Source organism: Pituophis catenifer, unplaced genomic scaffold, assembly GCF_029215685.1.
Source record: "Pituophis catenifer annectens isolate HBS135680 unplaced genomic scaffold, rPitCat1.0.hap2 SCAF_3, whole genome shotgun sequence".
NCBI classification, from domain to species: Eukaryota; Metazoa; Chordata; class Lepidosauria; order Squamata; family Colubridae; genus Pituophis; species Pituophis catenifer.
The window spans coordinates 171,527,942-171,554,626 of NW_027256883.1; the positions used below are offsets into that span (position 1 = coordinate 171,527,942).

Sequence of the window (26,685 nt, forward strand, 5' to 3'; positions counted from 1 at the left end):
AACTAGAAAATCTTGGAGGGGGGGGAAATACCATATTTTATATCCTTTAAATAACATTTACTAAATTGCTATAGGTAGTGGTGGGTTTTTATCGGTTCGCCCCAGTTCAGGCGAACCGGTAGTGGCGGCAGTGGGAGGGTCCACCCACCCACCAGGACGTCATCATGGACGCTCTGCGCATGCGCAGAAGCCCTGCATGCGAGCGAAACGTGTGTGTGTGTGCACTCCCAATTCCGAACCAGTAGCAAAGGTAAGTGGAACCCACTACTGTATAGGTAGTTTCAGAAATCTATCAAGGCATGACATAATGCAATTTGTTTGATTTCTGTTTAGTGTGTTTCTTTAACCATGACAACTTTAAGATGTGTGGACTTCAACTCCAAGAATTCCCCAGGCAATATGCTGGCTGGGGAATTCTGGGAGTTGAAATTCATACATCTTTAAGTTGCCACGGTTAAGAAACACTGGTGTAGTACAAACCAAGCTTATTGTGATTTGGCAGAATGCATGATTTTAGCTTATGTATTTGCATTTCATTAATGTAGAAACATAAAACCTGAAGATGAATATCACTCTTTTTCTACACAAGGTAATGAATTCTTGCAATGGAGACTTTTTCTAATGGATAAACAGTGTGACTAAAGCAGTTGGAATAAAGTTAGCCTTGTTTCTATTCCAGCTGTCTTTTTAGTTTTATAATATTTGGGGCCATAGCTTCTCAAACCATTTCATCTACTGTTAGGCATGCAGTAAATCACACTCTTGTCTCTGGGCTGACCCATTCAAAACAAAATAGTGTTGCACTGTCTCTTTCTCTATGAACTGATTTTGTAATCACTAATTATCTTGGAAAAGGTAACATTTCAGTGTTTCCAAGAATGTTGGATATAAATGGGTGTTTGATCTACTTCTAATCACTGAAACCATTTCAAAACACTTCTCATCATCCAAGGGCATAGCCTGATCAAGAAGATCTGCCAAGAAAATATTGGTTAAATGGAAGTTAATAAAGCCAGAGGCTGCTTTAGACAATGGATCCATTACTTTTTGTTAAAAAGAACAAGAATATTTTGCCTTTTTCTGATAATTTGGAGAGACAAAAAGATCATTCAAAAATGTACTGTGCTTAATATCTCAAAAAAGTATGCAATGAAGCAAAATGAAGTGTTTTATATCATAATTAATGACATGTAGAGATTACAAACCTGTATGAGTGAACCCATGAAAGTCTGGGGGTGAAATAGAGCATTCAACATACAAATCATCATAGTGTTTTTGTGAAAAAGAAGAATTTTAGGATACAGAGAGCAGGAAACTAGTGGGTTTATTTCTATGCAATTATTATTTTGAGGAAATAGTGTAGAGAAATCACTGGAATAGAAAACTACTCCAAAGTGATTTATATGATATATTGAAACAGCACTTCACAGACAATTACTTTTTTTTAATTGCCAAGAAGAAAAATGTCAAACCTTAGCAGTTGGCACATACAGATAAAGTAATAGTGAAAATACATTAGTAAGCAGTATGAAGTCTGTAAGAATCACAGTATCATCTTCCTTTGTTAACCCTATTGTCATGTGTTACAAATTTTGCTAAATCACATTTTTATTATAAATATTAGGGAAGAGTATATAACCATGCCTTTAAAGTTACATATAAATGTTCCCAACAAATCATAAATGAAAACTTCAGCTTTCTTTGTTCAGTATATTATTTAATGTACATATTGTACCATTCACTTTCTAAAAAGTAGCATTAATTGAAGTCAATTACAGAATCAATGTTTAACAACCTGTTCCAGTGGAGAAAAATAATTTGGAAAAAAATCATTAAAAGAAACTCCAAAACTACCTGGTTACATTTTCTGGAGTGTAGTCCTGCACTTGAAATCAAAAGTCAAGTGCAGTCATCAGACTGAAAAAAAGGTATGGGCCACAGAATTACAACATCTTGCAATTAATTAGAGTCAAATAAGTTGTAGCAGTCATATACAATCAGCACCAAGGATTCAAACTGTATGAAACTTGCAATAAGCTTCGATATAATTATTTGTCCATTGAGCATACAGTAATATCTCAACTGAAGAATATAAAAATTTAACAAGATAAAAAATGGTCTGCTTTAAAAAAATCAAATGCGAATAGAGTGCCAAAAAGATAAACATAAAGTGCCTTCATGATAGTCAGAGCTATCAACCATTAGAGCAGATGTGTGGAACTGTGGCCCATTTATGACTTGTGGACTTCAGCGCCCAGAATTCTTGAGCCTTACACTGGATTAAAGTAAGAGAAATCTACAACTCTCCTGCGTTCATCATACACACACACAGACACACACACACCTGTATTTCATGAATTGCTATTTCAAAGGGTATACAGATGTTGCCTGGCTAAAATTGCCCTCACACTAAAATTGCCCTCTGTCTCCCTACTATTTAGGTTTAGCAAAAAGAAGCCACTAAAGGTATTTTCCATGGGAAAGTGTGTCAGACAGTGAAAGAAAAGAGAAATCCTGGAAGGACACCTGGGCTCAGCACATGGACACTTTTCTTACCAGCTATGAAAACTGGCCTCATCCCTAATACATGGTCTACACAATATTTGTTTCCAAGAACTACAGGCTTTGACATTAAAAAGATTTCCCTTGCCTTGTATAGATTAATTCAGTGAATAAAGGAAACCAAATCTAGTAAATTAGCTCCCTCTAAAAATGTAACAATATAGATAATCCTTGATTTACGAGTTTTCATTCAGTGACTGTTCAAATTTAAAACAGTGCTGAAAAAAGTGACTTACAGAAATTCCCACGTCTCCCACACAAGGTGGAAAATTCTGGTCCTAATAAGTGGTTGTAAATTAAGGACTATCTGTACCAAAGTTCGCCATTAGTTTCATATGTCCCTGAGATAAATCACTCTTTTGTTCCTGAGATAAATCACTTATGATTTGACTTGTATGTATGTATATATATTTCACATTGCTGAACCACCTTCCTTAATATTTTTTGCTTGTGTAGTAGAAATGCTGTAGTTCTGCCAACTTTGGAGGTATTCGTAACTCTCTTATCTGTGCTAAACTACTAAAATAATATGGTCTCAAAAAAGAAGTTAAAAGAAACTAAAAATGAAATAACCAATAAGCATAAGAAAAACAACTGTCAGAGGTAAAGTTTAGAAATGCAAAATGTGAAATAGTTCACATTTCAAGTGATAATTCAATGCTATACTGAACATTTGGCACCAGATACTCGTTTTTCCTGTGACCCTCAGATCTGCAGGTGCAAAAGGGTTGTTGCTTGATATTTGGAAAAGTTATTTCTTATGCAAAACTGCTCTTCTATATAGTTAAAATAACAGAAAAGTTCTTCACTATGTAAATATTATACTATTTTCCAATAACATCCATGGATGTTGGCTGGAAGTGAAGAAGGGAGGTGAATTATATCACATTTGTCAAGATGTCATCACACCTAATTCCTTTAGAGATCATTGCATAAGTGACAAATTCATTCAGACAGCATTGTTTTCAGGTTTCTAATGCCTTTTGAGGTATAGCTAGTCTGAAACATACAGTAATTTCTTTGTGTACTTCAGAATAATTTATTGAATTGTTATGTTTAATACCGTGTTTCCCCGAAAATACGACATGTCCTAAAAATAAGACCAAGCCTGATTTTTGGGGTGGGTGTAAATATACCCTCTCCCCCGAAAATAAGCCTTAGTGAAGGGGTGGGCGTGACCAGCACAGAAGGCAGCCCTTCCCTTCCCCGGTCAGCTAATGGCAGCTGGACCCCTTAATCACAACCCACGGATCAGCTGAGCTGATCGGGAGTTGTCTCTCATTCTATCTCACCCCAGCATTCTTGGCGCTTGCCATCCATCCATCCATCCCCCTCACCTGAAAACTCCCGTCCTACTTGCAAGAGAGCAGCCGCCTATCACCTCTTGCCACGTGGTGCCCACCCAGCGAACACCTCCCCCCTCCGGCCAGGCAGAGCGCCACTCACTGACCGAGCGTTATGCCAGGATCACGATGTGGGCGAAGCCGGTGAGCACCAGGTCCTTGAGGAGTCCACGCCACCACCATCCAGAACTGAGGATGGCTTCCTCTGCAGCTTCCAAACCCCGGCTTCCAAAGCGGAGAAGAGGCCAGTCGGGCTACTGCCTGCTGCTGAGCCTTCTGGGAGCCGAGGCAGCCGCATGGAGCTGGAACCATAGAGCACGAAGTGCACTTCCAGAGTGGCTGCTACTGAAAGACTCTGTGCCGGCAGCAGACGTTCTGGGAGTGCGCGTCCCGCACTATTGTTCCAGCTCCATGCGGCTGCCCTGGCTCCCAGAAGACTCAGCAGCAGGCAGCTGGCCCAACCGGCCTCTTCTCCGCTTCCAGCTGGGTGCTCACTGGCTTCGCCCATATTTACATGGTCAGGCTGGGAGGCGTGCGAGCAGGGGAAGATAGGCGCTCATGCAGCTTGGCACCTTTGGGCCGCTCTGTTCCACCACCCCTGTAGGAGAGGAGGGGCTTGATGGTGGCATGTGGAGGGAGCCTCTCTCTGCCGGACTCCTGGCTGCGAGTGCTTAGGCCGCCAAGTGGGCACCACGTGGGAAGAGGTGCTGGGTGGCTGCTCTCTTGTGAGCCGACTCCTGAAGAACAGGGCACAGGGTCGTGAGGACGCGGGCACAGCCTCAGGCGAACAGCTGACGAACGGCAATACAGCAGCAACCATGAGCACCCCCAAAATAATAAGACCCCCCGAAAATAAGGCCAAGCCCTTATTTTGGGGTTCAAAAGAAAATAAGACCTGTCTTATTTTCAGGAAAACATGGTAGTTTGTTTCACAACAACTTGTAGTGCAACTAGGTTGTGTTATTACTTTAAATTTCTAACACAGTAAAGAAGTTTGGGCACCGAGAATAAAATGGAACACTGCTGCTTTGAATAATTCAGATTTCTAACAACTCCCACAAGCCTTTATATTTTCTTGTTTCTATAGCTCATGAAGGTTTGTATGTGGCTCTGTGGGTTGGTTCAAATCACAATTTTGAATTAGTTGAAAGAAAAATTCCACTTGCTTTGCATAATCTTCCACAGAGATCCTTTCATTCAACCCATGGAATCTGATTAAAGGCGAAAAGAAAGCAGCTGTTTAATGCCAAATTAGTCACATCATTAAGTAAAAGTTTTATATTACAAATATATGTGCAGTGCAACATTGCTCCAAAATTTAGATCCAGATTTAGTCATACTCAGAAACAAAACTAAATTCAGGGACTAGTTTACATATTACAGTAATCCTTAATGGAATTGTTTGATTTTGTTTTAGCATCTATACAACCCAATGTTCATGATAACAGTGCACAACCTGTGGCCCTATAGCCCCTGAATTTCCTATTGGTGGTCTCCAAAGCCCCCATAGAATGGGGCAGGGCCAATATTTTACAATTGGGAAGAATCTGAGAAGTGAAATGAGTTCTTAAGCCTTGCCAATTTCTTCCCTTAAAATCATGGTTAAATAGCCTAATCCTATGCAAAAATCCTGCCTAAGTATGAATAAATTTGGATCTAAACATAATTAGAATCTAATCCTAATTATGATACAGTCTTTATTGTGAGAATGTCCATTTCAGCATTTCTACTTATATTTAACACACTCAATGACACATGTTTGCAGAGTCAAGAGCCTATAGTTTTCTTTCTGAAATTAAATAAGAAATTAAAATAAAGAATTCTTCTTCTTCCCCAAAGAGTTTTAAACACATCAAGCCTTTAATACAACAGAAATTTCAGGGCACCACCATATTGCCACTGCCTTTTCTCCCTAGACTCCTAAAAACAGTTTGAAATTGACCTGTAATTTTCTTAAAATCTCCAGAACAATATAAGGGAAGGAAGAAAAAGACAATGGAGCCAGAAGCTGGGAATGAGTTCTTGCTCATTCCCAGCAAGGGAGAATGTTCTATCTATAGTAGTTCCAGAGTGGCAACATTTTAAGCAAATGTATTATGACTGAATCAACAACATATTTATTTAGCCCCAGGCAAAGCCAACACTGTAGGACCTAAAGGTGATTCTGAACAGAGGCAAAACCCAGGTGGAAGTGCAAGCACCCTCAATTAACCAGTTAATCTATCTGTCAGGTGCCTAAAGAACTTACCGTATTTCTTGGAATATAAGACGCACCTTTTTCCCCCCTAAAAGGGGATGAAAATTTAGGTGTGTCTTATATACCAAATATAGCCCCGCCCACCCACTAGCCCCCACGTTTTGGCCTTTGCCTCCCAGCAATTACTTCCTTGCAAGCAAACAGCAAGAAAAAACAGCTCCTTTCAGCTTCAGCACAGCTTAATTAGCACAAGTTGATTGGATCGGCCTCCCGACTCTCAGCTAATTTGCTCTCAGCTGTTTTGCGCAGGGCTCTGCTGCTTGCTGCAAAGAGGTAAATTGCTGGAGCATATTTTTTTCCCTTGTGCTAATCAAGCTATGCTGAAAACAAAAATGAAAGTAAAGCAGGCTTTTTGCTGTTTGCTGCAACGAGGCAAAATTGCTCAGAGGCAGAGGGAGATTTCTTTTTCTTCTTTTCCTCACCAAAAAAGGTAGGTGTGTCTTATACTCCGAAATACGGTATATAGTTTACTTATATAAATCCTGATATCCTCAGTTTCTTTTAAAAAGTGTCCAAAACAGCAAACCCATTAACTCAAGGTGTGGTGTGTTTATAATCATGACATTGAAAATAACACTGTGAACTGGTTCATAAACCAGAGTTAACTAAAATGGCTGGAGATACATTATGCACAAATGAGTGAGCATTATAATTGAGTGCACTATATGAACCCAAACACAGAAATATAAATAGGAAAATACTTTGTAAAGCCATTAATTTCTCTGATTCATCTAGCTGACAATATGGGAATATGCAGCAGCGTAGGTCTCAGCTCCATGAGTTGCATTGTTTGCCAGTTTGCTTCCAGGTTCAATTTAAGGTAATAGTTCTAATTTTAAAAGCCCTTCATTGAATGAGGCTGGGTTGTCTGAAGGATTGCCTCTTCCCAATTGTATCTGCCTATCCCATCAGATTGGTAGAGAAGGCATGCTATGCGTCCTGTTTGCTAGGCAGGATGCAAGAGACAGGGCCTTCTCAGCCATGGGACCTAGCTTAAATAACATTACCCCCTCCCCCACCCTTCCTCCGAAGTGAGGCTAGCTCTATCCCTGTAATGTTCCAGAAGTCCCTTAAGACCTGGCTATGTTATCAAACCCATGGCTCCCAGGGGACTGGTGAAATTCTAAGATGGTTCCATCGTTGTGGTTAATATTCACATTCTTTTGTATCTGGTGCTTTTGTTTTATTAGAAGCACTAGATACAAGACTGTTTTATATTTTAGTAATTATTATTTTTATAGATCTACTGTTTTAATTAACCAGGTTGTACCCAGCCCAGAGTCACTTTTTATGAGATGGGCTGCCCTTTAAGTTTGATAGATAATTACCAATACTTATTTAGTTCTAGAAAAAATCCTGCATTTTCATTTTGCTTTTTATCAGGATAGGTACAACCTTTAACTCTCCCTCTATTATCTTTTAACTAATGCTATTCACATAATTCAGGAATATGAATGACTGTTTTCTTTCTCAGGTTTCAATGGCTATGTCTTATTGAAAAACACTCATGTTTGTCATCCAGTATTTCATTAAGAATGATCATTGTACTGTACCTTGGCAAATCATCAGCTTTAAAGGTTACTGAGTTAAATCGATAAATAGCCTTTGTGAGACTGCTGTAGTGCCTGCTATCAGTGTTTCCGATACAAATGCCTGTAAAAAAATAATCAGTACAACAAAGTTAGCCATTAGTATGTTTTTGTTTTGTTTGCTTATCTGTTTTGTGTTTTGTGATAAAACTATATCTATAGCCATCTGTCTGTCTATCTGTCTATATGTTTAGCAGTTTTGAAATAACTAATGCTGCATCTATTTTAATCAGTACTATACTTTAATTTGCACTGACACTTATGTGCCAAAGTTTTATCATGAGCTTTGACAATTCTCTCCTGAATATTTAAAGAGTATAGAAAACAATTAAATGTTTAAGTATGAAATCTTTTAAGGCAATAAATAATGGCTGAAAGACTCATAGTTTTGTACTGGAACAATCCAGTGCTACAAGACATAATTGAATAGCAGAGATGGTCTCAGTGAAGGAAATAAATGCACAGGTCAACATGATCCTGAAAAAAACTTATGTATGAATGGAGAGTAGTTCACCAATTCACCAGTACCTGATAGTAACAATATTAATTAAAAAAAAATAGCTCCCAGACATCAAAGAAAAAAATATAATTGTTTCCATGTATGTATGTGATTTTAATAGTATTTGAAGTGTCCATATATTAATGTGCATCCCCATGTATTGGAATAAAGCAGAGGAACAAAAGAGAAGAGAGAAAAAAAATGGAAATAATGTTGGGATTGAATGGAAACAAAAGAGAAACTAATGATCATGCATCTGCCACTACCTGGAACTACACTGGCAACATCTGGGAAAACATCCAGGATGGTCTGGCGGAAAACCCGTACAGCGAAGGTCTGATCGTCCCAGGGGCTAACGGAGGGTGGATCAAAGGTATCCATCACTTCTATCTTCACTCTCTTATCATTAATTGTTTTGTCTAATATTTCCAGGATCTAAGAATACACCCAAAGAACAAACAAGTTAAAGCAGCCAAGATGGTTTTCATCATGATATTAGCACAAGTTCCAGATTCTCCCTCAGTCCTTCATACCAGTTTCAGCTCTCCCAATAAAAATACGTAGACAGGACAGGAATCTTTCAGGAATCTCATCACTGAAATCTTATTTCCTGTTATACAAAAGAACTGAAAGTTCTTGCAATTTGAATTTGGATCCTTGTATCGAAATATATATTTTAATGGTCTCTTTAATACAGATATAATTCCAATATTTAAATCACTCATACTAAATACAGAAATATATAATAGAATACAACAATCAGGCAGAATGGTAAAGAAACTTTATAATACTAACATTTGGTTAAAACATTATTTCATGTTTTTTTTTCACAAATACTGTAGAAAAAAAAATATTCTTTTGATGCCTTCCTCTACCACAAAGACATAGGAAAAAGGAGATGCAACACCAGGGATTTAACTGTTTTGTTTTTATTATCCTTGTACAGACAACCTATCATACATAAAACATAAGCATGATGTTCTGATGTAGGCAGCCGGTCAGCTAAATGGTGTAGGCTGATTCCAACTGAGACATATTGTTTTATCTGGTTCAATATTGCTCTCTCCGACTGGTGTGTCTTTCCAAGCTTCCAGAAAATCTTAGCCAGAGATTTCAGGGCCTTTTGCCTTCAAAACAATATTGTGTTGCAATATTCAGCTATTAAAAACTGTTTGTTCCTTTTCTAAAATCTTAGTGGGAAGGGAAGGACCTCTGGAAATGCTCAGGTTCTCCAATACCTCTGGAGGGAGAATTCTGCTTTCTCAAGCAGGGAGCAGGATTCCCAATAACAGTATCATTCAGGACCCATAAATTAGGACTTCGTGTTAGTTAAGATGTAGGTGGTGAGAGAATTCCTGTAGCTACTGGAATCCTACATGGTGCTAAAGTGGACAAGAGAATACAATTGTTGATCACTGCCAATTTTGCCCTATCTCCCCCTGCTGCAGCAGCCAGGAGAATGCCAGTAGCTGTGACATGGAACCAGCTAGCATCTTGACTACAAAAAACAGGTATTAACAGGATCAGCCCAGATTATATCAAGCTGCTTAAAGAGGGAGGATGCAGCACTATATCTAAACCAGGTAACCTGTTTAATGTTTCCTCAAGTAAAACTAGAATGTCAAACTCTACAAGCCTAGGCCTGAATTATGGCAAATTCTAAGATTAAAAGAGCAAAGGCATATAAAACTCCACTGCCCTTCATCATACTACCTCCTCAACCGTTTGTGACGAGTGGATGCGGAAATTCACTGTGGCATCAGCTTTTGGTGGAATAACATTTGACTAGAAAGAAGAAGAAAAAGATCTAAATGAGGGTAGAGTTATCCTCAAGCATTTCAGATCTGTGGCAGCAACATAAAGCGGTTTCACCTGAAGCCATAACATAGTTCCTGGTTTATCGGCAGCATCTCTTTAAGTTTAAAGGAGACTTGCAAACGTGGCTTACTGAAGCACTTCCTTGCTTTTGCTCTCCTTTTCTAAATGCCGTTATTCCTGTGTCTTCCCCCATGCCACTCTATTAACGCTGGGCAAAGCTCTGCCTCTTTTTTTGCAAAAGGAGAACTTGGCAGACATATATACACTTGAAAAAAATGTAGCCACATGCTATGTCAGATGCCAGTGAATAGCTTGCTTCTGAAGAATACTAGACAGACCAATTTGTGCTTGTCCTTAACTCATTTCACAGGGAAATGTGGGTTCATCTTCAGGGAAAGAAAAATGCTGCCAATTCATGTCTTACATCAATACAAATTTACACTGGGCAGGTATGTCTATGTGACAACAGCAGACCCGTGATCTTAAATCAGGGGCCAGCCCTAAAAATGGATAAAAGAGTGAGTAGAGATTCAATTTGAAATATATCCAAGCTGTCGATTTGCTGGACCATATTTTCCTCGCCAACAGTCATCCCTCCCATCCTAACTTTTTTCTCTTTTGGATTGTTTTATTATAAATGAACTATTTGCAAGTAAAGCAACTGCATTGTGGATTAAATTATTGTTGTTGTTTTTTACTTAAAGTCACAGATAGACACATCTCTATTTTACACTTGACGAGGACAGAGCAGCATTTAGAGTTGTGGATCTGTAATTTGGGTAACTTGTCCCAGTTCTACCAGCTGATGTCGCTGTTTAACAACAGCCACATTACTAAGTGATAAAACTCTACATCTTTGGTATTCTATTTTCTACGTGTGTGCACACACACAAACACACACAGCCACAGACATCAGACTAACAAAGCACTTCCAGTATTCAACAAGCTTACTTTTCTCAAGCGTAGACTAAAGTTTATTGTATATCAAAAATTATCAAGGATAAATATGATGAGCTCTTTGTAAAAATGTGCATCTTATGTATATATGTGTGTTTAGTAGGACAAAAATGTTTTGGAGCATGTAAAGATGTGGATGCTTCATTTTGTTTTCTGGGATTAGGTAGCTGTAGGGTTGTCTAGGAAAGATGTGTTCCCCTTGTGAGATGTGAAAAGGAACAAGACAGGGATGCCCACTGTCCCCTTTTTGGTTTGTTGTGGTTTTGGAAATATTGAATAGAGATATAAGACAAGAGCATTGTGGAGGAGATTTTAAAAGAAAATTATAAATTAGGGGCTTTACGAGTGATTTACTGTTGCTTTTAGAAGAGCCTTTAAAGGGAATTGAAATATCAATGGGCAAATTAAAAATTTTGGTGCATTAGGAGGTTTTAATTAAAGATGAGTATGTTAACAAGAATGTATTAAGGGACTTCAAATTTATGCTGGAAATGTTAATAACAATAAGGGACATTTTATGATGTTTGGTGGATGTGTAAAAATAGCTAGAAATTCAAATATACACACTGATTCAGAGGATTTTAAAGATTAATATACAACTGAAATTGGAGGTTTTTCTTTTGGAATTGATAGACAAATAGTTGGAGAAAAGTCATATATCTTTGTTTTTCTACACGATAACTGCAACAAGATAATTGTACACATAAAAATGAAAAAAATCAATATTACTCACAATGAGGAACAATATGTAAAGATGATGAATAGAGATGGCTAAACTGACTTCCATTATAAGAGAAAGGACAATTCATTTATATTTGTTGCTGACTGGAAATCCTTTATAAACTTTTTGTGTGAAACAAAAAAAAAAGGATCTTATGATTTGTGGTTTTGATTACTAGAAAAAGTATATAATAAAAAAAAAGATATATAGTAAGAGGCAAATTTATAATTGTACTTAGTGTAAAGAAAATTAAAAGCCACTTCTTTCTATTTTTTTTTCTATTTTTCTCTACTTTGTTTACAGTCTTGCATTTTTAGTTTTTCTTTGGCTTTTTTTTCTCTTCTTTTTCTTACTTTATGTTAATTTCTATTAGATTTTTTCTTTTTAAATGTTTTAAAATAAAATTATATATATTAAAAGGAAAGATGTGTTCAGCTTAGATATGCCAGATAAAAAGCACCCCACCTGTTTCAAAACTCCTTTTTCCTTTAAATCCAAAACATTGCATGTATGTATGACTTGTGTATACACATGCACCAGCGTGCGCACACACACACATAAACAGATGCAAACTTAAAAACACTGAGAGAACTTATGTGGCACAAGCATTCCCTGATGTGCAGAGGCAGGATGATTGAGAACAGTGCATGGATATGTGCAAGAGATGCCATATGGGTCAGGGAAGGGTGTTGTGTGTGGGTTAGGTAGGGTGCTTGGGAGTGCCCAAGAGATGCTGTTTGGGTTGGGGAAAATGTGCAGTGGGGTAGCATGGGTTAATAGAGAGTGCTTGGAAGTGCCATGTGGAGAGGGGTAGGAGCACAGAGGGCAGCACGAATCAGGTAAATATGGGCCCATAAAGATATACTGGATTTCCTTCCTCCTGTTCCTCTCTCCCTCCATCCCTAAGTGTTGCTGCTGGATAGGGTGAGTAAGTGAGAGATTGTTAGACTACATTGGGGAACATTGAAAATGAAGATCACATGACTACACTAGTTGCCCAGCAGCAGCCAGTAGCACAGAAGCAGTCACAATTTCCCCAAATTTCATTCCCTTGAAAGTCGTGGGTTCTGGATTTTGGACACATCCAGTAAATTAGCCAATTTGAAGTACTAATAGTTGCCCTCCAATGCATTGTTTTGTCCAGTTAAAGGTCGTGACGAGAGATTTAGTTGCATAATAGATTATTTTTGCAGGAAGGGCAATAATGCAATATCAGAAAATTGGGTGGAAATGGAGGAATTTTTTTTTGCTGGTTGCGTTTTTGTTCTGTTTAAGTATGTTAAGCATTTCCATTGGCATATATACCTGCTTTGTTTTATTTTCTGACAAAAATGGCGGGAAATCTTATTTGGATTTATTTTCCTATCAAATTTTTATTTATTAAATTTATATGCTGCCCATCTTGCTTTGAGAGCAACTCTGTGGCAGTTTACAATGCAAATGTTAGGTCTCTGTAGGTTACAAAAATGGGGCAGGGGCCACCAATTGTTCCATTCAGTTTTCTTGTGACTTTTCCCAACCTAGTGTCTTCCACTATACCTTTATTCCTGCATGAAACATGGTGATTGCAGTGGTGGTCCGAACTAAAGCATTAGTGCCAGGAGTTCGCTCAAGAAACCTGCATAAAAATTTAAAAGGCAAAAGTTTCTTTGGTATCCACATTAAACCAATATAACTTTCTGTACTCTGCAAAATAGCAGCAATATTTTATATTAATTGAAGTACAGTAATTGATACAAAAAGGAGAAGAATGAAGAAGCACTTGAATTTTATAATACAGTTAAGTATATTGCCTGTAGCTTCCAGTATATTTTTCATTTATTTACCCAGACTCAGCTTATTTTTACTTCCTCTGCTCTCTTTTACATAATAAATTTTAATTGATAACTGCTCAGGGCATAATTTTCACTTGCAGTTTGTGAAGTCGCTCAATAGCAGATATTATTCCTCCCACAAACAGATGTGATAGCATTCTATTAACACTCACATAATTGCCTTTTCAGAATTTGATAAAAGATCAATGCAGTTGAAGCAAGAAAGTTTTGCAGATTTTTGTTGTTGCATCTTCTCAAAATAAAAGAACAGTTTTAAGAAAAGAGGAGAAAGGCAGCAAGAAAGAATACTACAGAGAAAAGAACCTACTACCACCATTTCCTAATTAGTTTATGCTTGCAGGTTTCAAGAAAGGAGAGTGATAAAGAATCTTCTTTCTTACCAGCCAACAAGAGGTCCAAAGAGCCACAGATTTGCCATGATGATATTGAGGGGGAAGTTGAACTGAATAGCAGGGGATTGGGAATGGGAAGAGTATATACACATCAGCAAATGTATCTCCAGATAAGACTTTATTCTACATATTTATCTACCATTCAAAAGAACAATGATTGTACAAGTAAATATAATTACTATATACAAACTACAATCCAGTCCATTCTTTCTAGAGGAATAATTCTTATGGAATTATTTTTTTATAACATTCTATTAATTATAATCTGAATTGAGTATTCATTTTATTTGTGAACAAAGCCAAGATACAATTTTCTTTTACATGAAATAAATTGAATCTATATAATAATAAATTGAATCTATATAATAAAGGAAGTAATAGGTAACAAATTAGGCTATTAGATGCAAGCCAAGATCCTGATTATTACCTATACAGGTAGTCCTTGACTTACAATCACAATCAGGACTGGAATTTCAGTCATTAAGAGATTTGGTCATTAAGTGAAACTGACTAGGTCTGATTTTAATCATTTTTACCATGGTTATTAAGCAAATCATTGTGGTCATTAAACAAATCATGCAGTCATTAAGTGAATCTGCCTTCTCCAATTGACTTTGCTTATTGGAAGCCAGTTGGGAAGGTCACAAATAACAGCCACATAATTGCAAGATGCTGTGACCATCATGAATGCGAGCCGATTATCAAGCACCCAAATTGTGATCATTTGACTGCAGGGGTAGTGTAATAGTTATATTTCAAGAAAAGCTTGTAAATCACTTTTTCTAAGGCCATTGTAACTTTGAACCATTATTAAACAAAAGGTTGTAGGTTGTAAAGTCCTTTATGGCACAGATCTGACTATCTGAGCAGACACTGACCCACAATTTCTGCCCATTCTATATGAGCCTTGGTGGTGCAGCAGACTAAAGTACTGTTAAGTAACACCAGCTGCCTGAAATTACTGCAAGTTCAAATCTCACCAAGCTCAAGGTTGACTCAGCCTTCCATCCTTTCGAGGTAGGTAAAATGAGGACCCGGTTTGTGGGGGCAATAAGCTGACTTTGTATAAAAAAGAACATCACTTGGGGGGGGGGGCGAAAACCCTATTAAGCAGGTATATACAAAAGTATGAAGGCTATTGCTTAACACATTGTAAGCCACCCTGAGTCTCCGGAGAAGGGCGGCATATAAATCGAACCAATAATAAATAAATGTTCAGAAAGCACTGACATGCTGCATGTCTCATCCATTAATCAGTGCCACCTGATGAAATCAAGGAAGATTATCCCCCTCTAAGATACATCTGGCTGCCACCCTGGCTATGATCAATCGAGCTCTGAAAACCTGGCTGTTTTCTCAGGCTTCAGGGTAAATTAATGGCAAGTCCTGCACCTTATTTTATCTTTTAATGGCTCTTCTGGTGATTGGGGATGTTTTGGAAACTGTTTTGCATGTATTGTATGATGATGCCACCCAGAGTCATTGTCACTGAAAATCAAGTAAATTTGCCTAGTGCTCAGTATAGCAATTCATGGGAATTCTCCCAAGGGGGAAAAATGCCTTAAAATGATCAATGTATTTCATGAAAGATGTAGAAATGAAGAAAACATGTACTGTTCAATACTCACCACTGGTACCAGTTGTTCAAACATCATGATTTCAGGTCCATGACCAAACAAATTGGGCATAGGCTGTGTTTCCAACCTATGGGAATCAAACGCAAAAGCAAAATAAAGTACATTCAGTTGAATTATTTTGTGCCTAAGATGATACATTGCACTAAGATGTAAGTTTGTTAGATATGTTAACTTCTTTCTTAAACAGTAAATCAATCTGTCTGTTTTCAAAACAGGTTTTAAGAAAAAAATATCCCTTAGAATGTGGAACATGTAATTTATTTTTCTGAAAGTATCTTCTTTCAATCATACTATGTTGTAAAGAGAAGATATGGATCAAATCTCATTCTCTATTCCCAGTGTAAAATGGATTAAGACAGAGATGTTTTTACTCTCTCTTTGTGGTGGATATATTTTAAACTTTTTATAAAATTTGTACTATTTTTCTTTTTAATAATGATTTCTAAAATATTTTACAATGATTATTTTATGCATCTGGAATTTTATTTGATTGTTTTTGTACATTACCCAAAATTAAAATTTCTTCCCTAGTAACCTTCTCAATGGCACAGCAACAAAGCACCCCATAAACTTAGATATATCACCCACTTTGCAAATTATCGTGACTGGTTCTAGAAAGTAACACAAAGAATGGAATAAATAGGTACCACTTATTTCAGAACTCTACAACCGTAACTTCCCCCTTGCAGATGTGTTGGACTGTAACATCCAGCATTGTTACATGGGTTAGACAGGTTGTAAACCATCCTAGCTAAAAACTGACAACTATTCATGACTTATTCTGACCCTGTCATTATTGCAGATATTTAACGTAGTACCTTAGACTACTGTGTTTTATATGTTTTACTGGAAAGTGCTGCATTCAACCCAAATAAGATTTTTTTTCCATTAGATATGCATTGAATCACAATGACAATATGTTCCCAAGACAGACACTCACTTGTATAAGGCTTCAGAAAGAATACCAATGCTGGTCCTCTCAGGGGGGGCAGAAGAATGGCCAACTTGAGATGTTACACTGAGATTTACATTAAGTGCACCCTTTTCTGTGATACCTATTCTGATGAGTTGGGGGAAAAAACCATTAATGAAATTCCAAATGCAATACAGCTGGACTGTTCATTATATTCAAACTGAATAAACAAGAAGTTACTTCTGACTTTTGCTGCTTTTTGGACAATTTTATGTACCGTATTTTTCGGAGTATAAGATGCATCTACCTTTTTTGGTGAGGAAAAGAAGAAAAAGAAATCTCCCTCTGCCTCTGAGCAATTTTGCCTCCTTGCAGCAAACAGCCTGCTTTACTTTCATTTTCATTTTCAGCATAGCTTGATTACCACAAGGAAAAAAAAAATCTGCTCCAGCAATTTACCTCTTTGGACCAAGCAGCAGAACCCTGCACAAAATAGCTGAGAGCAAATCAGCTGAGAGTTGGGAGGCCGATCTAATCAACTTGTGCTAATTAGGCTATGTTGAAGCTGAAAGGAACTGTTTTTTTCTTGCTGTTTGCTTGCAAGGAGGTAACTGCTGGGAGGCAGAGGCCAAAGGGTGGGGGCCAGTGGGTTGGCCGGGCTACATTTGGTGTATAAAACGCACCTAAAATTTCACCCCTTTTAGGGGGGAAAAGGGTGTGTCTTATACTCCGAAAAATATGGTAGATCTTTTTTGCTTTGCTTAAACCAACACATATGCATCATCTAATTTACTTTGCAGTCAGATTTCCTGCCTGCTGTGCAGGGCAGCAGGAATTTCTACTAATATCTTCTGGCACTTCAGGGCAAATCCTTACTCATCCTGATATTACAAAATACATGTCGCCCTGGTTACTCTAGTCTTGTAAGAAGAGCAGAAGCCATCTGGAGATGTAGGTCTATGTATATTACTCTATTGCTGGGGGCTACTGTGACTAGGCATTCATATACCTAAAGTTAATCAGTTACCATATGTACAACCTGAAGAATATGAAGTACAGTACAAGGTCCATACTTTCATCATTCCAGAACAAAGGTGGGCAAAAAATAGACAAAATAAATTGATAGATTGCAGTTTTAGTTATTTGTGAATTGTAAGGCATGGCTTCGAACATTCAATTGTTTAAACCTGATTCTATAAAATAGGTAAAGAACTGCATTTACTGAAAGAAAAAATTGTATTTCTTTACTTACACAGCTACCGGTTTCTCTATTTTAGGGACGACTCCATCAAAAATAAAGCTTCCTTCATCAAGCACAAAAGAAAGTTGTACCCCTCTAGATTCCAGCTCAGCCACAATGTTCATTGCTCCTTTTTTACCACCCACCTGAAAGGGAATTAGAATAACATTTTCCTAAATTAAGCCCTTGGCTAGTCTTTTGAAAGAAGGCAATTACTATTCAGCAAAGGATGTAAGTGATTTACTAATTGTAGCCCAAACCACTGAAGTTTGGATTTAAAGAGATTATACATAATCCCATTTAAAAAGCTACTACAGCAATAGCACTTAGACTTATATACCACTTCACAGCCCTCTCTAAGCGATTTACAGAGTCAGCATATTGCCCCCATCTATCTGGGTCTTCATTTTACCAACCTTGGAAGGATGGAAGGCTGAGTCAACCTTGAACGTGTCAGAATCGAAGAAATCAAACTCCTGGTAATGTGAGCAGAGTTAGCCTACAATACTGCATTCTAACCACTGTGCCATATGGCTTTATACTGTATATCTAAGCTACTTTTTCACATGTATCTAAATCCTAATTGGAAAATTTTTTAAAGATTTGTTTCTCCAGTTTATATTATTTTTATAAATGATTCAAGGCAACATACATACCTAATATTCCTTCCTTCTCCTATTTTCTTCACAACAACCCTGTGAGATGAATTGGGCTGAAAGAATGACTGGCCCAAAGTCACCCAGCTACCTTTCATGCCTAAGAAGGAACTAGAATTCACATTCTCCTAGTTCCAAGCCTGGTGCCTTTTAAAAAGCATTTTTTAAAAATGGAGATTTAATTTAGAGTACCAAATACAATATTTAAAAACATCCAATATTTTATATTCCCATTCAGCAAAACAAAATACTCCTATATTGCCAAATTATGATAAATGGGAAATAATCTTCTACTTTATCAGCACAGTATACATTAAAGACATTCAGGTTAACAGAATTTTTAAAAGACAATTTACTTGGAACCTACCATTCAGTTTTGGGGGATGGCTTATAACTCCAAAATAAATAATAAAAACACTGAAGAAATTGAGAGGTTAAAAACAAACAAACAAACATATAAGCAAACAAATAAATAATACCTCTTCATCATGCCCAAGGCCTATATAGAAAGATCTTAGTGGTCTGTGATTTCGTCTCAGTAAAAACTCTAAAGCGTGTAGAATGCCCTGAGGATTAGAAAGAAATAATTACTATTTTACATTTGGTTACACAGTGAGTTGTACCATATATGGTTATTATTAAGAATTAGACTACCAGAAAGCAGAGCTCATACAGAGACTTTAACTCTATTCACTAAAGGCTTTTGACTATTATGGAGCTATATAGTACTATCCACCCTCCAGTGAGCATAATCCAGTGAGTTCCCTGGAATTGGGCAGCCAATAAATGTAAATAAATAATATTTGGCAAGAAATTTGCTGTCCCTATAGCTGATCACTATTTAATAGGAGCCTCTAGCCTCTGTCCCTAGTTATCTTGCCTTTCTTCCACAATAACAGATGGTGAAGACTAACAGATTTTACAGATTTACTCCTTGAGGCTGCCCAGGGATGGTATTAGAGCAAAGAGGAAAAGGCTGCTTAAAGACTAGTTAAGCCTGTATCACTCATGGACTGGGGAGGAGGTGAAGGTAGCATCATCATTGGAATACAGAATACATGAAGAAGAGGTTCCTGTGTTTGTGCTGTGTTAGATGCAAGTGAGAGTGTGTCCTAGGTAACTTTTTGTATCACCTATCTTTATGTAATCTTGCTTCCTTTTCATTGATGAAAATAAATTACTGTATCAAAGACTGTGTGTGGATTTCTTCTCTTTTTTATATTTTTAAAATGTTGTATATATGCTGCCCACCATTTCTAATAATCCCCCAGGACAACTGACTCAATCATGCAATAAATAATGCTTTGTTAACATCAGAACAGGGCAGTAAAATCTGTTTCAAGCCAACAGCTATAATTGCCTTTGGCAGCATACCAGAAACAGTACTCCAAAAGTGAAGTGAGCCAAGACAAAAACTGTATTTTGTTTAAATTAAATCATAGTTTCATCATGTATTTAATCATTTTCCCCTTCTGTCATATTATAGACATGTCAACTTGGTGGCAGATGTTTAGTTTTGAAGCTTATGGACACAATAATGGGTTCTTAATCCTGGGATTAAGCAATATTTTATTTTTCTCAGAAGACGTATTTCATCCGTTCTTAATCGAAGTCTTCTGTGCATCAGCAGACATATTAAATGTTGTTATAATTATCTAATAATGGTCTATGCAACTAATACACTATTAATCAGATAGCTCATCTTGCTTGTTTCTAGCTTTGAACCAGCTTTCATAAAGGGTATTGGGACAAAAGAAGGATATTACTGCTTTTCCCTCCAATTTTCCAATCTGAGTTAGAGTAGTGCTGTTGTTCTCTGATCTTTGAAGCTCTGCATTTCATTAGACCCATGTCAATCATGAGTCAATTCATTTCAGAAAGGCTGTTTTAATCACTAGTTAGCCAGATTGTTGTAACCAGAGAACTGAGCAAGACTGATTAGAGCGGAGGTAGGAAATATGCAGCCCAGCTCCATTTTTGCATGCCTCCAAGTTCATTAAAATCACACTATTCCAAGGGAGGCTCAATTTACCATTATTTTTTATAGTGAAATGGAAGTATTTACTACTTTTAATCTCCAAATGGAGATTAAAACCCCAAACAAACAAAAATTACAGGCCACATCCTTTGACTCTCTTTCACTACTTTTCCATTTTATCTTGTGTTCACCAACCACTTTTTCACTTCAAAATGGCATATATGACCTGTATTCCCACTAAAACCATCAATTTAATTTATTCTGGGAAAAAATAGAGCCATTTGTTCAGTGAAAGCAGGAAAAGCCAGTGTAATTTCCACCTTTTCAGTTTCAGTTTTCCAGGAGGAGCAATTGTAACTGATGTTGAAGCAGAAGCTGTATCTAAGAAGTCTATGAAGGTCAGCCAAATGCAATTCTAAAACCACTAAGATGCTTTTGAAAACTGCAGTATACAGAAAGAAAACTGACTGCTTCTTCCCACACTGTGTAATGGAAGCCATGATTTATCATAAATATGGTACATAAAATTTCATAGACTCCTGCAACTCATAGTATTTCTGCATCCCACCAAAAGGAGATAAATCGATATACCATAGCTGAGTTTTTATTATCTAGTGTTCCTCTTCCATATATAAATCCATCATGTTCCTCAGCAGAAAAGGGATCACTGACATCCCATCCATCAGGGTATGCTGGGACCACATCTATATGTGCAAGCAGCATATATGGCTGTAATTGAGGGTTAGATCCCTGGATGGTGAATAGATGGCTATAATCTCCGATGACTTCATGTTGAATGAATGAGGTAGAAAACACTACAGGAAAAGCTTCAGGAAAGAGAATTAAACAAAGTTAGCCACTGGATTTAATTTTGAAGTTACTGTGTGTTGGGTAAAGAGACCAGACTTTTAATGAATGGCATGTGTAAAAGAATAGTGGATTATATATTTGGAAAATGGTTAACTGAAGTAAGGGAGAATGTTTTTGTATTTCTGTATGTAGACGAACTGTTTTTAAAGCAAATAATATAAATAAGAAAAAACATTCTTAAATTATTCCTTTCTCTCTTTTATTCACTGGGGACAAAAAACAAGTATATCTTAGCAAACTCAGCTAATGTTCCCCTTGTGACCAGAACAGTGACAACATCTGCAATACAATCATCCTTCTATTTATATTGTTCTTGCATCAGCATTTATTATCTTACTCTGAATATATATATAGCAACCTTTGGATGCTCAAAGTTCTACTCATACTTTATCTCAGAAACTGCTATAATCTAAAGTAAACCTAAAGTATCATCCTTTTGTTGCACTTAGACGGATGAACAATGGTTTGCCATCATAACAGGAGGAAAATGTGAACTTGGTGCAAAGAAAAGCACCTAACAAAATTAGTGATTAAACAACAGGGAACCAAATTTATTTCCTAAGAAAATTTAATGCCATGCTGTTGCTCCGTGCCTGAGAGAAAGTGGCTTATTTAAAGCAGTCATTGATTTTTTTAGTTGAATTGATTTTTAGAACTTTGCACTTTCTGGTTCAACCCATGAATTTTAGGTTGCAAGGAATAAGGTCTATTGAAATAAATAGGACTTAATTTCTAAGTAATATGTGGTGTTTTTCCCCCTAAGAATGCTTAAAGCTGTAGATACACACATACATACACCCCTCAAAACATCTTTGGGTAGTTGCAAAAGTACTTTTTTTCCCCAACTGGTATGAAACAAATTTTAACAACACTAGAAAGTTCCTTTTATAGAGTCATACCATTAATCCACTGTTGTCAGTTCTGTTTACACTATCTTGTTCATGTGTCACACTTAAGTGTCACATGGTTTGTTTGGCTTACAATTTTATATTTATGTTATACACAAATCAAGTATTGAGTTAGAATCCATAACATATAGCTCAGCATTGTGTATTCAACAAAGCAATTAACGCTGATCATAATTTAGTACAGTATCTCTACTGATTGAAAGGGATTTCATTTTCCCACTTACATTAATATGAAACTGGAAGAATTCGCCATGAAAAATACATGTTTTATCCTTTTGGTGGATCTGTGTAATTTATGACAATATGGTAACTCCAATTGAAAAACAATATTAAATTATTGTTCAAATACATATTCGTTTTTTAAGAATCCATATTTTCTTCACGGATGAAACACCTATAACATCTATAATTAACACTTATAAACACCAACACAATTATTGTCAATTGAACTTTATTAAATAATGAACCACATTTTTTCAGTTTGGTGCTTCAGTTCTATCAAGAAATAAATGCAATACAACAATTATATTTTCTATGCAATTAATAGCATTGTCACTAATAAAAACAAGTATTTAATTTTAAATACCTTTGTAAATATATGGCTTAAATTCTTCCAGGGCTGTTATATTCTGATCATCTGGTGAGAAGGAAACTGTTTGTATTCTGACAGCACCTTTTGGAAAGGATAAAGCATTTTTCAAAATGCTCAGGCAATATTTCAGAAGAGTAACACAAACAGATGAACTACTGCACCCATTAAAATGCCTTAAAGCACTTATATAAGAACCTATCATTATCACTGGATTGATAAACCCTAGTATCAATTATAAGAGGGCATTTGTGGAACTTTTGTGATAATAATGAACAACTATCATGTAAGAGCTTTGTACATTAAGATGGGAGCACATCTCTGTGCACAAATCTATCAGAAAGATCTGCACAACATGAGGGATTAGAATTCAATTTGTTGCAATTCATGTATTTGACAGTATGCCACCCAAATCATAGGCTCTGAAAAGCTCATAATAAAATATCAAATACATATTTAACTTCCCCACAGGTGCATAGTGATTTTAAAATACTTTAAAAATCCACAGAGCATATTAAAACACAGAAGTACAAAGCATACAACAGTCGTCAGAGACTGCACAGCAAGTTACCGCCATCTCCTTAATATCCCCCCACCCCACAAAAAGAAGGGATGCAATAAAGAAGGGATTTTACCAGCTTCTGAAATCTATGGGCCTTCCTAGATTTGAGAAAAATAATCATGGCTTGGGACAACCATGAAAAAACTCGCTTCTCTGAAACCTCATGGGAAGATAGAAATCAAGCAGGAAGATTAAATGTGGAATAAATGATATTCCCACAGTAATTGGGGATCCAAGCCTCAAAAGGCTTCATAGGTATTGACAAGCATTTTGAATGTACCTGGAAACTTGCCAGAAATTAATGCAGTTCCTGCAAAACAGTTGTCATTCTCTAATCTGCCTGGTTAGCAAATAGGCAACTGCATATTGCTGTCAACTGTTCTTTCCAAGTAAGTAGAAGTTATAAACGGCCTCAGCTAGTTCTAGCAATGACAAACTGATGGCTTGCGGCAAAATCATTGTGCAAACACACTCCATGCACTTGTATCCTGATGTGGGAGGGAAGTACATTGTGATGTTACAGCACGTTTCATCACATTGTCAGCAGCCTAAATAGAGCATTACATTGGCAATCTTTTGCTTGCCTGGGTCACAATGAGTGAAGAATTGTCTTGGTCTGATATAAAATATATAACATACTTGATCACTAAGAATCACATAATAATGTTAAAAGTTTATGATCTTGTTGGGCCACATTACTAGCTGTCCAGGGCCCCATGCAGCCTGCAGCCCATTGGTTGACACGCCTGCATTAATGCATCTACAAGGTGTTAAGGGCATGAGTGATTAAAATAGCTCCTTTTGAGACAAAAGTTAAAATGACAGCTCAACTCCAATAAAAAGGGGACCAAACTATGAGTTATTTAGTGACTGAAAGGCGACTGCCTGGAAAAGAGCTTTCCCACCTAACTTGAGAAAGGAAAGAAGGGGGGAAATGAATCCATCCATGAGGATTTCCCCAAGTCCTGCAGGGTGCAAAGCCTGTATTTTATAACAGATCAAATCATATGAACACTTTCTTTTCTGATATATTTGTGTCTACAAACTGAATTCCTATAGGTCGTATATAGACAGAACTACATACAAGGGTAAGAACCCCAAAAGCGATTTTATTCAAAGCGATACAGCTTAGACTTAGAGCCTTCAAAAAGCTAGTGTTATTTTGGGCAGAATATAAAGTTGTTTTATGCATTCCGATTGTAAAAGAGTATGAGTAAAGCAGGAGTTGTAGCAGAGATAGAAATAGCAGAGGTAGACGCAGCAGAACCGACCTTCCGTCCTAAGCAGTTGCTCCAGGACAGGAGATCTACCTATTGTACCAAACCATTTAAGCCAGTAACAGAGGAAAACACAAATTTAGCCTATCAGACGCACACAAGGCTATAATTTTGTTCTCTCGAGCCACCAGCACTAACTTCCTATTAAAAACAGAGAGAGAAACATTTACTTTGAAGAAATGACTGCTTTTACACTCGATTCCATCTTTGCTTTTTTCCCCTTTTTTTTTGTACCTTGGAGCACCTCCTTGAGCTCCTGCAACTCGCGGGGGCTAAAGGCAGCCTCTATTCGCCGCTGCCGTCCCTGCTGCTGTTTTTCCCGCAGCCCTACGGCCGGGCCGGAAGGTCCCGTTCCATAGGCTCGGAGGAGCATCGCGACCAGCAGAAGCAACACTATTCCGCACAGTCCCAAGCCAGCCCCGCACAAGACTCCTCGAAGCCGAGCACCGAAGGTCGCCATTTTCCTGCGTCTTGGCCCAGCCGCGTTGGGAACTTTGACAGGCAGGCGTGGCTTCTAGCCAATCATTGACGGAGCTGTAATTTATCACCGCCGCGGGAAATTTGGTTTGGTTGGTCTTGTTGCTGCAGTTCGCGGGAGAGGGGAATCTCGATTCATTCGGTTGAAGGCATTTAGAAATAGCCCGTTCATGATTTAGGGGCTAATACAGGTAGTCATCGACTTACAACCGTTAGTTTAGTGACTGTTCAAAGTTACCACGGAAGTGAAAAAGTGACTTATGACCATTTTTCACAGACACGACCTTTGCACCATCCCTATGGTTATGTGATTAAAATTCAGCTGCTTGGCAACTGAGTCATATTTATGACCTTAGCAGTGTCCTGAGGTCATGTGATCCCCTTTCGTGATCTTCTGACAAGCAAAGTCAACGGGGAAGCCAGATTCACTTAACAACCGTGTTACCTTAACACCTGCAGTGATTCACTTAACAACTGAGGCAAGGAAGATCGTAAAGTGGAGCAAAGCTCACTTAACAAATGTCTCACTTAACAACAGAAATTCTGGGCTCAATTGTGGTTGTAAGTCGAGGACTACCTGTAACTGTTTCTTATGTGAATGCCCCGTCTTTCCATCAAAGGATTGGGCTAAAGACAGCATCTTGCTGTCTTTACTTGCAAACACCCTGCCAGTTATTCTTTCATATTGCTCTGGCGATTGCAGCAGGAACAAGTGCTGATCAACCTTGTTTGGACTTAAGTTCTAGTGACCAACCTGATTAGTGCTTGCTGGGATACCACAAACACAAGAAAGGCCGGTGCTACAGTCAAACTGGGAAACCAGTTGCCCTACTTGCCAAATAAAGATGCAGGGACTCGTCCATGAAATCACCAGAAATCCAGTTTGGCCTGAATGAGAGTTTAGTATTTATACACACTCAACATGAACTTTGAGACCAGAAATTTTAAAAACATATTTTCAGCTGTATTAGACAAAATCTAGTTAATTTTTCACAATTCAATGCATGTAACATTTTGAAGAAGTCAGTTTTTATTTACTCTAATTTCAGATTTTACTTTAATTGATTTCAGAAACACTGAGTGCTTTTCTCCATTAGCATTTTGAAGATAAACTTTTCATACGGTAGAACTAAACTTTGGTATATTAAGAGACTTTTTAAGAAACGTCCTTTGGTTTGGGCCGTTCATATGATGTGTATCGTATGCTCTGTATATCATACACTTTACAGAATCATCCTGGTGGAAGAAAGAATCGCAACAAAAAACTATCCAACATCAATGGTCATTTGCATCATTCACATTTTTATATAAAATTATTTTGCATTTACAAAACACAATTTTAAAAACTATCTGCTTAGATTAACTAGTTAGGCAAATCTGCCTGAGAGGTAGATTCTCTTCATTGTGGCATAATTAAAAAAAAACCTTGAGAATGTTTGACTAGTTTTAAACTGCTTGAGAGGAATCAGATGATAAACTGCTGTTCTTGAATTGAGTCCTATGACTCATTTAAGAATCCTTTAATCCAAACTATGCAAGGCAAAACCTGAGCACTAAGAAGGTTTTAATCTAAATTATTTTAATGTTATACTTAGGCAATACAAT

General features: G+C 37.3%; 1 protein-coding gene across 1 annotated transcript; it reads right to left on the minus strand.

Annotated features, from left to right (window-relative positions):
- Positions 1-4,912: 4,912 nt before the first annotated feature.
- PM20D1 (peptidase M20 domain containing 1) lies at positions 4,913-25,063 on the minus strand. The gene is made up of 13 exons (XM_070939791.1): positions 24,838-25,063; positions 22,762-22,848; positions 20,989-21,224; positions 18,899-18,985; positions 17,776-17,909; positions 16,551-16,670; positions 15,602-15,677; positions 13,962-14,023; positions 13,286-13,364; positions 9,964-10,035; positions 8,517-8,685; positions 7,716-7,815; positions 4,913-5,116 (listed from the first exon to the last, which is right to left on the minus strand). The coding sequence occupies exons 1-13, from the start codon at positions 25,061-25,063 to the stop codon at positions 4,987-4,989; spliced, it is 1,578 nt and encodes a 525-aa protein (XP_070795892.1). The 3' UTR covers positions 4,913-4,986.
- Between the last annotated feature and the right edge of the window lie 1,622 nt (positions 25,064-26,685).

Bases quoted from the DNA above. Each gene is read 5' to 3' on its own strand.
- PM20D1 (XM_070939791.1), bottom strand. From the start codon at position 25,063: ATGGCGACCTTCGGTGCTCGGCTTCGAGGAGTCTTGTGCGGGGCTGGC. The intron at 21,225-22,761 runs GTATTTAAAATT...TCTTTCCTGAAG, and splicing joins TAAGCCATATATTTACAAAG to CTTTTCCTGTAGTGTTTTCT. The intron at 15,678-16,550 runs GTGAGTGTCTGT...TGATTCCCATAG, and splicing joins CTTTCTGAAGCCTTATACAA to GTTGGAAACACAGCCTATGC.